General features: G+C 47.2%; 1 protein-coding gene across 28 annotated transcripts in view; it reads left to right on the forward strand.

The window, feature by feature from the left end:
* The window catches only part of ANK2 (ankyrin 2), a 1,630,948-nt gene that overhangs the window by 674,934 nt on the left and 943,669 nt on the right, over positions 1 to 12,345 (forward strand). For 21 of the 28 annotated variants that reach the window (XM_069241647.1, XM_069241693.1, XM_069241772.1 and 18 more), the window contains exon 1: positions 8,135 to 8,282. The exons of 4 other annotated variants lie outside the window; for them this stretch is intronic. In XM_069241647.1, coding sequence (XP_069097748.1) covers positions 8,202 to 8,282 — 81 coding nt within the window. In that variant the 5' untranslated portion in view covers positions 8,135 to 8,201. Of the gene's footprint in view, positions 1 to 8,127; positions 8,283 to 12,345 lie in introns of those variants that run through there. 3 more of the 28 variants (XM_069241674.1, XM_069241702.1, XM_069241884.1) reach the window with 1 other exon arrangement.

Here is a 12,345-nt window from a genome sequence, read left to right on the forward strand (position 1 = left end):
GCTTATGCTCGACCTAAAAAAGAGTGCTGAACAGGTCAAATCAACCTGGCTCCCACTCGGCATTCATCAGTGCTATCAGTGCATCTGCTGTACCAATAGGTTCCCATAATACCACATAAATTCCCACTAGGCAGACAGGAATGTCTAAATATTAATGACTGTTCTCTGCAACGGACCAGAAGCCAAAGCCTTCTCTGATCTAACAACCCCCAGCAAACATTAACTGAGGCTTGGAGCGGAAGTTAGGGCATCAAGGCCTTATTGATTCCTCTGAGTAGCTTAGTCAAGAGGCCAAGGATTAAGTCAATTGAGATGTTTTAGCTGTTGAGTCAAATACAGTAGAAAACGGTTCTTAACACACCAAAAAGTGAATGTTCAGTCGGGTTAGCTACTTCCCAATCGAGAGTCCTTGTACTCTGGGCATCCTTTCACAGGGTAGATTTAATCATAGGTCTACTACTTCACTTAGAACTTGGGTTTTTACCATAACACCATAACTTAGAACAAACCTTTTAATTTTAATACCAAGATAGCCCAGGGCACTGCTAACAAATGCTTTGCTTGCAGAACAAGGCATCCTATTGTAAATTTCACTCTGCTTACTTGATAGCTGATAGCTAATGTTTGAAGTGTTTTGTTATCATTAGAAACTAACAAAAAGGAGCACAAAATAAATAAATAAATAAATTAATGTAATTCTGACAGACAGTGGCTTCCCATGAAGGCTCCTTTGAAGGATGGATGGACTCCACCTGACAAACCACCTAATCAAATTTCACCATGACATGCATGGCAATCTGAATTTCTTCACAGGTTATGGACCTGCCTGGCCCACATCCAAGCCTTATTTAAGCTCCCTGTCTCAAACCGGAATCCACAAATATCAAATGTATCCTCAATTTCAACACCAACAAACAAGCAAAAATCCAAGAAGGTCAGTATTTACATCGGCATTGAGCTGTGCACGTATATCAGTATCTGTTGAATGAGGGGATATGTGGACTGCTCAGCAGCAGTGGTTACCTGTTACCATTCAAGACTGCCCTTAGCCTTGATTGAAAGGAGCTAAATTGCTGATGTGACTGCCGGTGGAGGGAAATTACTGGTGCAGACCTTTGGACAACCATAATTAGTAGTTATAACTTTTCCCCAATGCTGCAGAAAGCCCCTCTACCTATCCCTTTTTCTTTCCTCGAACCCCTTTTTCAGCTTGGTAACTTCACGTGTTTCATAATTTATAAAGTTTGCACATGTTTAAAAAACTATCTTTTCAACCTGCACATTCTTAACAATACCAGTATCTATCTTTTCTCTGGCTTCTAGAGAAGCTCATTTCATCTTTAAAACAGCCTGCTCAAACTACAAAGCCATCTAGTAGATCTTTTGAAACTCTCTGACAAAGTAAACTACCACATGAAAGAGCAAACACACTAGCTGTTAGAAAGACTTTGCTTTGTTGTCCTCTGGCTGTGCCAGAACAATATTGAACTCTCTTTCAGTCAAGCTTTGCTTCTCTCAACCATAATGGTGCCGCACATCTCAGAAATGATCACAAAGAACTTATTTGCAGTAGGGGTGGGCATAACTTGTGTACAGAATTACTGAAAAATTCCATGAGATTATGCATTAAGAGTAATTCTGCATTTAGTGTCTTAAAGTGACCCTTTTTTATATGGTCACCCCCCACTTTTTGCCACTGGTACTGAAGTTTTTCGACTGAAATGCACTGGGTTCCTGTTAAACAGGCCATCAGTGCCAGTGTGCTTTTCCCAAACACAGGTAACATGGTGTATAATTGACACACTCCTCCACCTGTGTAAGTCCCTAGTAAGTGCTACCCCTGGTACATAGGGCCTGGGTAGAGGAGAGAATGTGCCCTACTGCAAGCCAGGTGAAAAAACAATATGGCACACCTTTGGCGTGCCATGCCCTCATCAGTGCAGCTAAGTATATGTAAGTCACCCCTAAGGCAGGCCCAAGAGCCCTAAGGCAGGGTGCAGTACACTTACTGCGTGGCCATATTTACACAAGTGGATATGGCCTTGTGGTGCTCAGCCCCATTGCTGAACATTGCAAGCGAACCGGGAAGCCATTTTAAGGTGTGTGGTGGACACACGTCAACATGGGTGGCCTAGACACATAATGGCTTCAACGAACCCTTTGGTTTTTGGTATCAAACACATAATCTTATTAAATCCAGGTTGATGTCAGCCTTGGATTTATTCAGACGTGAACCCGGAGGGCAACTTAGAGGTGCCCCCTGAACCCTACCAGTCTCTTGATGCGCTGACTGACTAGTTTAGTTCAGTTTGCCACCACCAGACATGTTTCTGACCCCCCTGGAGGTGAGAGCCCAAGCTCTCAGAGGTCATTAACAATGCCTGCTCTGGAGAGGGGTGTTACCACCCACTCCAGCAGGATGGCTAGCAGATCTGAATATCAAGACCGGGATCTTCAAACACCCTGCCGCCTTCGGTATGCACAGCACTGGCTTCCCCAGTCCTAGGTGTAGCCACCCCCTGCCCTGAGGCCCATTTGGCACCAGAGCAGGTGGGAAAATGAGCTAGTCAGTAGGCATGTACCACCCCTGCGCTAACACACCCCTAAAGTGGGCTGCCCGAGGTGGACACTCAAAGAAAGGTTTGACCATCTTGGTAGGAACAGGGCCTTCTGGGATAGAGATATGCCCACTCCCCACAGGTAGTGGCCATAATGGGGTGTAGGCATCTCCAAGGGTAAGTAACCCATTGGCTACTACCCTACTCTCCTACAAAACACCCTTAAATTTAGTATTTAGGCAGATCCCCAACACCAGAAGACAGATTTGCCTGATAACTAGAAGAGGACACAGAAGAGCCGGAAGAGCGAGAACTGTAGACGCCCGAAAAACTTTTGGTGCAAAACCCTGCCTGCTTACCTGCTGCTATCCCAACAATCACAACATCATGACCCATCCTGCAGCTGTGGGGACTCCAAATGTCTCAGAGGTTCCCCAGCTCTGTGCCAGCCTGCAGTAGCAGCTCCTCCGTAATGGCAGAGGAGTGTCGCCCCACTGCTCCGCAACAGCAAATGAAAAATAAAATGATGATAAAGCAATTTTATTATCATTTTATTTTTCACTCCCTGATTGAGCCATGCAAGTGTAGGGAGGAGGTGGGCCAGGCCATGGCAGGGAGGAGGAGGTGGGCCAGGCCATGGCAGGGAGGAGGAGTGGTGGGCACTGTGCATGTTGGTTTGGCCGGCCATCTCAGGACCCTGCAACAGGCATGCGCATTTACATTTCCCCAACCCAGCTGTGTTGTACACCTGGGTGGAGAAAAGGCACAGACTCTCTGTCCCTGATCGAGCATTAAACCAGCCCGTTCAGGTCAATCCCGGTGCTGCTTTCAAGTTGGGTAATAGTCTGAGACCAGTGTCTGGATTGGGTGGGAAGTCTGGGAGCCTGTGCTGTCTGGCCACCAGGAGCAGAGGAGCACTGAGGTGGCCAGCAGTGGGAGTAGCAGGTAAGTGTGTTTTTTAAATATTTTTAAATATTGTTCCCCCCTGTGCTGCCCCACCACTTTATGTTGCCAGTAGCTGCCACTGCCAGCCCATCAGCATCTCCCTAGGAGTGGAGGAAACACTTCCCTGCTTCTTGCAGGCACCGATTGCAACATCCAGTTCACCGGCCTGCTGATTCCCAGGTCCACCATAGCAGCAGCAGTCTATTGAAGAGGTCCCCATGCTCCAAGACGTTAGTCCTGTCTCCCCACTACATGAGAAGACCCAAGGGTCCACTGGAGCCAAGCTGCACCAACCCCTGGGGTACTTAACCCCTTGCACCAACCATGGCTTGTTGAAGACCACCCGGAATCCAACAGAAGCTCCGAAGACCTGCCGGCAAGAGACGTCAGCATCACAGAGGACACCCTTCACAGTTGTCCAGCTGCCTTCTTCTGTCTCTCTTTCTACAGGTCCCCCAAAGCGCTATGTGCGCCTTGATGCAGGAGCGCCACCGCTAAGGATCCACTGCAGCCGAGTGCCCTGGTTAGGGTCCACAACTTCCAACAGTGTCCTTCTGCTCTCTGGATGCCCACCAACTGAGTCCCCCTGTTAGGAACTTGCGGACTTGTCCCCAAGTTCCTCCTTGAATTTGTTTTCCAGGTGGCCCCTCTCATCGCCAAGTGTTCGATGTGCAGGAACCCCAACACATTCAACACCACTGCCCCCGAATGCTCCTGGGCAGGTAAACCTGAACTGCTGCTCTTGTCAATAATTTTGCACAACTAGCACCTCATTAACTTCAAGAGACCCCTGGAAACTGACTCTATGAAGCCCTAAGCAGCCATAGTACCATAGACCTTGTGCTGCATAAAAACGCATTCATCTACAAAAAATGTTACTTACTTTCCAGTCGTTCTCAGAACTGCAGCAGTATTTATTTTTCTGCAAATGCTCCGGTGTTTATAAACAGTACAAAAAAGTAACTATTTTTCTAAAAATATTGGTCTTGTGTTGCTTTTTGAGTGTGTGTCTCATTTATTGACTCTTCACATTCAACAAGTGTTTGGCACTACCTTCTGATAGGCCTAACTGCTCGCCCACACTCCACAAAAGAGAGCTTTTGGATTGTCATTTTTAGCGCTGTAAACCAATAGGGGTCGTCCTGGACTATCTGTATGCTGCCCCCCTATATTGGGTCACTGCATAGATAGCCAGCTTTCTACACTTAGTGCAAAATGATGTGAGGATGATTTGTGTGCTACAATGTAGCACTAAATTCAACAGAACATGAACAGCAGGGCAAGCAGCTATTCATGATTGCTAAATGTGCTCTTGGGGTAGGATTTCCCCACAATTCGCTAATTTTGTTGTTTCTATGCTCATTTCCCACAATTCACTCTTAATTTCCCAAGCAGTTGTAATCACATAATTATCGGTAATTCCACGTCAAAGAGCAGTGCAGAATTACCAACATTCCTCCAGAGTATTGAATATCACTGAGAAATATTGGTAATTCTGCATTACTCTTTGATGCAGAATTACCAATAAGTATGCAATTACTCCTGCTTGCATAATTAAGAGTAAATTGGAGAGGGCTACAGCAAGAGCACATTCAGCGAGCGCAGACAGCCACTTGTACTCCCTATTTGTGCTCTGCTGCATTTAGCACTGTTTATAGGCACAATAGGCATTAATGCATTCCTTTTGGATGAGAAGGTTATTTTGTGCTAGGAAAATAGTGCTCAATGCCAACAGTGAGATGGGGGAAAGTCCTACCCCAAGTGCACATTTAGTGAGCATGAGTGGCTGCTCACACTCACTATTTGTGTTCTGTTGTATTCTACCAGTAGGTTCTATCTACACTTGATAGCACAAAGAAGCTAAATTATTAAGCAGACCCTTCCAATTACAAAGATATGACCTGCAATTTCCTTTATTGGCATCAGCAGATTTAAGTATGCCATGCCCTGCCAGCTAAGTAGAATCAAACTAATCACTACTGCGTCTGATGCTGGTCGTAAATTCACTGGTCTAGCCTTGCTGATTCCTGGGCAATCGTTGCATCCTGCTGACCCTTTCCATTGTGAAGATATGATCTGCACTCACTTGTCAGCCAGGAAGAATCAAACTACCCTCCACCAGTTCAAGTTGGAACGCAAAGCCTCAGGCTAGCGTTGCTGATTCCTGGGAACTTGGTCCCATTCTTCTGACGCTTCTTACCGTGAAGCAATAATCAGCAATTGCCTTTATCTGCTTTGGCAGATGAAAGTACATGAAGCCCTGTCCATCAGGAAGATTCATTCTGAACATTTGTATGATGCAAAATACATTAAATATTTGAGTGCCCATTACCTTTCTAGAATTCTTGTTGACTGGAATCAAAGTGGCTTGATGGTACTGTATTAGGTTGTATTTTGCATTGTTTAGAAGCGAGTGATATTGGATAGTGTTCACAAGGGTGGCGCAGCCTAATGTATTATTTAGTGATGGACTACATTGAACAGTAGATACATAGACACAGTCATGGATACATGTGAAGAATTATGTCCAAAGATGTGTGTGCAGAAGGTTGTGTTTGTTTCATTCTGCTTATGGGTGATGGTTGTCCATTGTTCGGCTGCAGGTGGTAGTTATGTTTCAAATACTTTTTTTCTTTAAAGAAAAAGTTATGCCCAACACGTTTTTGGGCATTGAATGTCTCATAATACAAAATCTCAGAATCATCCACTTATTTTATTTTTCCCAAGTGACTTCTGTCGCTTTTTCCAACTGCAACAGCTGAAAGTTATCATTTGGCAGTAAACATATTTCTCCCTCCTTGTTATTACCTGACACATGAGAAGTGGAAGAGACGAGCATGTTACTCTGTTACCTTATGTGAAGCTGTCATGTCTGCAAAACAAAATACTCACAGATATCAAGTAACAAAGTATGTATCTTATTTCCTTTGGAAATTTCTGAAAAATATGCTGTGTGGAACTTCTTGTTTAAGTTAACTTCTTCAACATGGCTACTGTTGTAATAGTCAGATGGGCATAGTATTCTAGGGGATTCTACCAAAATAATAACCTTTTTTTTATATTTTCCAAAATAAGGACTCTTCAGATATAAAGTGCACACTTGGACTTTATATCATGCTATCTGAATGTTGATATACATTTTAGTGAAAATGTGTGGGGTGCTCCTGAAAAAACTTGTTTTAGATTTAATTAATGCAACACACCAGTGGTTATCTGGTGTCTCAAAGCTGCAACCTAACACTGTGCCTTACCTATCCTATGTATTTTATATTGCATATATGTTTATGTAGTATATATGTTAAAGAACTATGGGCCTAGTTTAGATTTCGGCAGAGGGGTTACTCCGTCACAACTGTGACCTATATCCTGTCTGCCGAAATCTAAATCCCATAGGAAACAATTGTATTTAGATTTCGGCAGATGGGATATCTGTTACCATAGAGACAGAGTAAGCCCTCCACCAAAATCTAAATCAGGCCCTTTATCTTTTTAGGTCTGGCTTGACAATACAGCTGTCTGTCGTATCTATGGTTACCAATTCTTCAAAATATCCATAGAGTGGGTGTTAGTTCCCCTACAGAACTATGGGGGTCATTCCGACACCGGCGGGCGCCGCCCGCCAAAAGACCGCACCATTCTGACTTTCGCGCTGGGCCGGCGGGCGATCTCCAAGAGATCGCCCGCCGGCCCAGCGGGAAAGCCCCTGCAAAGAGGAAGCCGGCTCCGAATGGAGCCGGCGGATTTGCAGGGGTGCGATGGGTGCAGTGGCACCCGTCGCGATTTTCAGTGTCTGCATAGCAGACACTGAAAATCTTTGTAACAGGGCCCCTACACTGCCCATGCCAATGGCATGGGCAGTGCAGGGGCCCCCAGGGGCCCCACGACACCCGTTCCCGCCATCCTGTTCCTGGCGGTAAAAACCGCCAGGAACAGGATGGCGGGAAGGGGGTCGGAATCCCCATGGCGGCGCTGCTGGGCCAGGTCAGAATGGCCCAGGAAGCACCGCCAGCCTGTTGGCGGTGCTTCCGCGGTCGTTGGCCCTGGCGGTCGGTGACCGCCAGGGTCAGAATGACCCCCTATGTCTCTCTTCTTGCTATTGGATGGTTGAAATACCATTCCACCTTCTTATGGACTGCTTGCATTGCAATGCATGAGGGACCTTTTACAAATCAAAAGTACACTGAATTACCACACATTAAATTCTCTATGCCGGAGATTCATTGTATGCAGAAATTAATATTTTTATTTTTACTTTTTTCTCTGCGGCAGGCACTTTTTAATGTTGTAGCATGACTCGAAATACAAGTCAAATCTATGGACTTGTGAGTGCTTGCTAACAGCGCGTTCAAGCTGCGAGCCGTTGGATAAGACAGCTGTGTGCTGTGAGTGCATTACCCCATTGAACAGTCTTGTAATTCGAGTGAGAAAGTGCACGGCAAGACTGTACGTCCTATGTTTTCCTACCCGTTCCTAGTGGAGGATCTCCAGAAGCCCTCAGCCACGGATGGGAAGTGGCGGCCTCACTCTAACAATGCAGGCAGCTAGAGCAGCGGCGGCAGCGGCTGCCATGGCAACATCCTCCGGTCCTCCCTCCTCCTCCCCCTCCTCCATCCTCACAAACAGCACTCGCGCTGGGTCTGTCCAAGAGGGGAGAGGTTTTAATGGCAGAGCTCTACGCCGGAGAGGCTGGGCAGCAAGATGAGCGAAGATTCGGCCCCGAGGAGCGATAGTGGGGATAGGTACAACGGGACCAACCTGCGCAGGAGGCGGCCCAGAAAGGTAAAGGCAGAGGGAGTGGCACCGGGGAAGTGAAGCGCGAGCTGGAGGGCGAGGCAGCCATGGAGCTGAGAGTGGATGCGGGAGGGGAGTGAGTGCTGGGCGGGTGAAATAGGGTGATGGAAGGGGAAGAGTGGGACTTTCGGGGGGGGGGGGGGGGTAAAGGGATTGTGAAAGGCGTTGTTTGTGAAGGTAGAGCTGACAGGGAGAGGGGTAGCTAGCGTGACTGGTCGGGGTGGGGGTGGTAGGGAAAGATGGAGGGTGGGACCTAGAGAGAGCACAGAGATGTTTGGGGAGGGGGAGTTTGGCAGAGGGGAGTGAGAACTCAAGGGGACGGTCTATGATAGGCAGGGGGTCGCTAATAAGAGAGTGTTAGGATAAAGGAGAAAGGAAAAAGTAAGGACCAGAGAGGAAAGTAAGAGTAGGGGAAGAGGTGGGGCTAGATGAAGGGATAGTGGGAACTTGGGATGGGGTGGGGGCGCCAGAGATAAATGGTAAAAGTGACTTTAAAGGAGGATGAGAGTTGGTGGGGGTGGCCCTAGTGGAGAAAAGGGGGAGCTGGGGAGGGTGAAAGCCATTTGAGGGAGCTGAAGATGGGAGAGGGTCGCTGGAGGAGGAAGTAGGGGCTGGGGCAGACATATGAGTAAGAGAAAATATAGACACCTGGGGAGAGTGTGAGAGGTCGAGGGGAGAGTGACAGTGCGCCTTTATGCAACTCCTACAGCCTGATTAGTGTAACATAGAACAATTTGCTTATTTATTAATATTAGTCTGTAATTTTTAATTTGTGCATGGATTTGATGAATAGAAAACCACCGCGTGACACCGTCCTTCAGTTTCAAGGCGCTGCACTTAATATGTGACCATGATATAGGGACGAATCTTAACTTATTATTGTAGTGCTGTGGGTGTCATGCATGGTTATGATCGTCATGTACATTTTAATTGAAAAATATGAGAGACATCAGGATCTAGCTCTTCATTTGTAGGTCTGTTGACACCCGTGCTCGCTGCACGTCGCATGTGCCATGTTGACAACTGCCAGGGAGTGAGCATCGACGCTGCAATTGTAGCCTTGGGCGATTTTGCGTCTTCTGGTGTGTATTAACGCAACATAAATAATTCGAAGGGTCTTTTATTCCATGATGAGAAATCCGTACAGTCAGTCTCAGTTTTCTGTGCAGCTCATGTATGCACGATGTGCAGTCTGCATGCAGTTGAGCTATAGCTGGGGCTATAGCCTCGGGATGGTGAAGTGGGTGGGTTCTCAGGATAAAGAAGGGGCAGCAGGGAGTTGTATATTTGTACTGCCCCTCTGACGTCATAAGGGCGCCTCAAAACACTGAAATTATTTCTCACAACTTCATCTCTCTCATGTCATGCTTGTGCGGTGGTGTTTAGTGAATTCCTGGCGGAAGAGTTTAAAACAACCTACGTTCCCTGCACTGCCAGTCCGTCCTCTAGCGCCGAGACGCCGCTTGTTTAGGACTCCAGCATTTTTCGCATGCATTAGAAAGAGACGAGGGGCTTGGGGTGAGGATTTGGCGCGCGTCGCCCTCTCTGGCTGGATCCGGTGAGAGACAGCCGGCGCCCCCTGAAGGTTTTCAGAAGCGCCTGGCGCCGTGACAGGCTCGGCATTGAACCTGCGCCCTCTCTGGCGGCTGCGGCACCCTTCTGCACCGCTGTTTGTCAGGCACTACACGGGCTCAGGCCGGCCCTGCGTCTAAAGATAGGCAGCGGAAGATTACGCCCTGAAGCCTAATCCAATTTGGTTCGGAGCCTTGCATTTAGCCCCCGGTGTCAATGGAGAACAGATGGAAAATGATTGTTAACTAAGTGGCCCCGCCCTGTTTCCGGGGTGTGCGAGGGGCTGGCAGGGCTGTTTACATCGTAGGGCCCGACAACGTCATCGCTTGGGGTTCAGTGGTTATAGGACAATTACACGAGGAGCTGGGATCAGGGCGCCTTCTGTCGATATTCTGCTTACCTGTCTGCCCATAGCTTTCTCTGTCTGTTGAGTGCGTCCTTCTGTCTGTCCGACTCACCGCCTGGCTGGCTAAGGGCTACGTGTCTGTCTACCTCCCCGCTTCGTTACCCGTATCTATGCCACCGCGTTTTCCTGCCTAGTTGCCCTCACGTCTGTTTTTTGTGTGTAAATATCTGCCTATCTAGAGGCATCGTACTTGGCTGTCTGTCTAACTCAAGTGCCCGCCTATATACCTCCTTGTCTTCTTACTGTAAACATAGCTACATGCCTTCCTGCCTGTCTCCATCTCCCTCTGACTGACTGCCTGTCTTCCTAATTCTTTCCCTGTTTGGACGTCTGGCTATCTTCTGCCTGCCTATGTGCCTCCTTTGTACGCCAGCGTGCTTATGGTTTGCCTACGTATCTGTCTGTCTCTCTGTCTCCCTCTTTCTATTTAGTCCTCATGCCCAGAAGCTGTTTTCACATCTCAACCATCATGCTTGCCTGACCTCCTTGTAAGCTATATCTCGGCCTGCCTGTCCTCTGTGTCTGTACCTATGTGGATTCTTTCATTTATGTGTTATGACGTGTGAGCCGTGTAGCCCTCGCTGCCGACTGATTGCCTTATAATGGCTGACATCTCATCGGATGCTTCGAAAGGGGTTTTTCATAAAATGGTTGGTACAAGGCGGTGTCTTGAGGCCAAACCACTGACTCTTGCAAGCAGGCATCACTTCTGATGCAGTTGGTGTCAGTATGATACTTTTGATAGGGTTTACGTGCCTATTTGCCAGTGATGCACAATGTCACACTGTGATGCTGCTTACCACTCCACAGATGCTTCAACTGACAACCACTCTTTTTGAACAGTGGATGTGACAGGTTGCTGTGACTGCATCTAAAATGCCTGTATCCGTGAGTACATACCACAAGCTGGAGAAATTACCGCTGGCTTGCAGAGAGTTTGTCCACAGCTTAGTTTAAAACATGCTAGGACCATTGTAGTTACACTGTACAGGCCTTCACGAATGTAAAAATGGGCTGGACCTCGGCCTTTGAGAATGTACGTTTTACGCTAATCATGGTCCAGCTTAGTGCGGTCTTTTAGGAATCAATTTCTGGCCCACAGCGAGTTTTTATATATGTAAGTTTGAGGTTTATCGGGGTCTCAACAATCAATCAGGATTTGTAGAAGGCGCTCATCACTCGCGAGGGTATCCAGGATCAAGGTTCTTGCTGCTCCGGGTCTGGCCTAGTGCACACCTTTATAAATGCAACCAACCTTCTTGAAGGTGAGCTTAGGTTTGTCTAGGCCTGGCTCAGCGTGGGCCTCTACGAAAGGGAGTCTGGGGTTATCCCGCTCCACCTCAGTGCAGGCCTCTGTGTGAGTCAGTCTTGTTTTCGTGAAGCTGCGGCTCAGTGAATGCTTTCACAAATGCAATCTGACTGAGTAATACAGGCCAAATGCATTCTGTGCTTTTATCCAATGCTGGCTCAGTGCAGACTGGGGTTTATAAATCACTGAGTCAGCACATACTTCACAAGAGCTGCTGTTTAGGGCACACAGTCACAGCTCTGTTGCCTAGACTTACTCATTGCTTGTATTTTTCATCTTTGTCCCACCATGACTCAGTTCTGCTCATTGAAGTTCAGTAGGTGCTTTGTGTCTCATTTTCAAACCCCAAATATCCCTCTGCCAATTTTCTGCTACGATATGTCAGTGGAAGCCCATATTAATGACAGACTCACTCTTGTATGTCCATAGCAGCAGGCGTGAAGGGTGGCCTTGCTCTGATATGTCAGAGGAGGTTTGCATTAAGATAGTGTAACTCTGCTGTGTCCACATGCATTAAGAGTGGCAGTCAATGCATGCATTAAAGATGGTCTCCCTCTTGTATGTCAATGGAGGCATGCATTAAGGATGATGTCTCTTTGGTATGAGAATTAATTCATGCATTAAGGGTTGTCTCATTAAGGTGTGTCAGTGGAGGCATGCATTAAGGATGTTGTCTCTTTGGTATGAGAATTGATTCATGCATTAAGGGTTGTCTCACTAAGGTGTGTCAGCGGAAGCATGAATTAAAGATGGTCTCACTCAGG

The sequence above is a fragment of the Pleurodeles waltl genome, chromosome 1_2, assembly GCF_031143425.1.
Source record: "Pleurodeles waltl isolate 20211129_DDA chromosome 1_2, aPleWal1.hap1.20221129, whole genome shotgun sequence".
Taxonomy (NCBI): Eukaryota; Metazoa; Chordata; class Amphibia; order Caudata; family Salamandridae; genus Pleurodeles; species Pleurodeles waltl.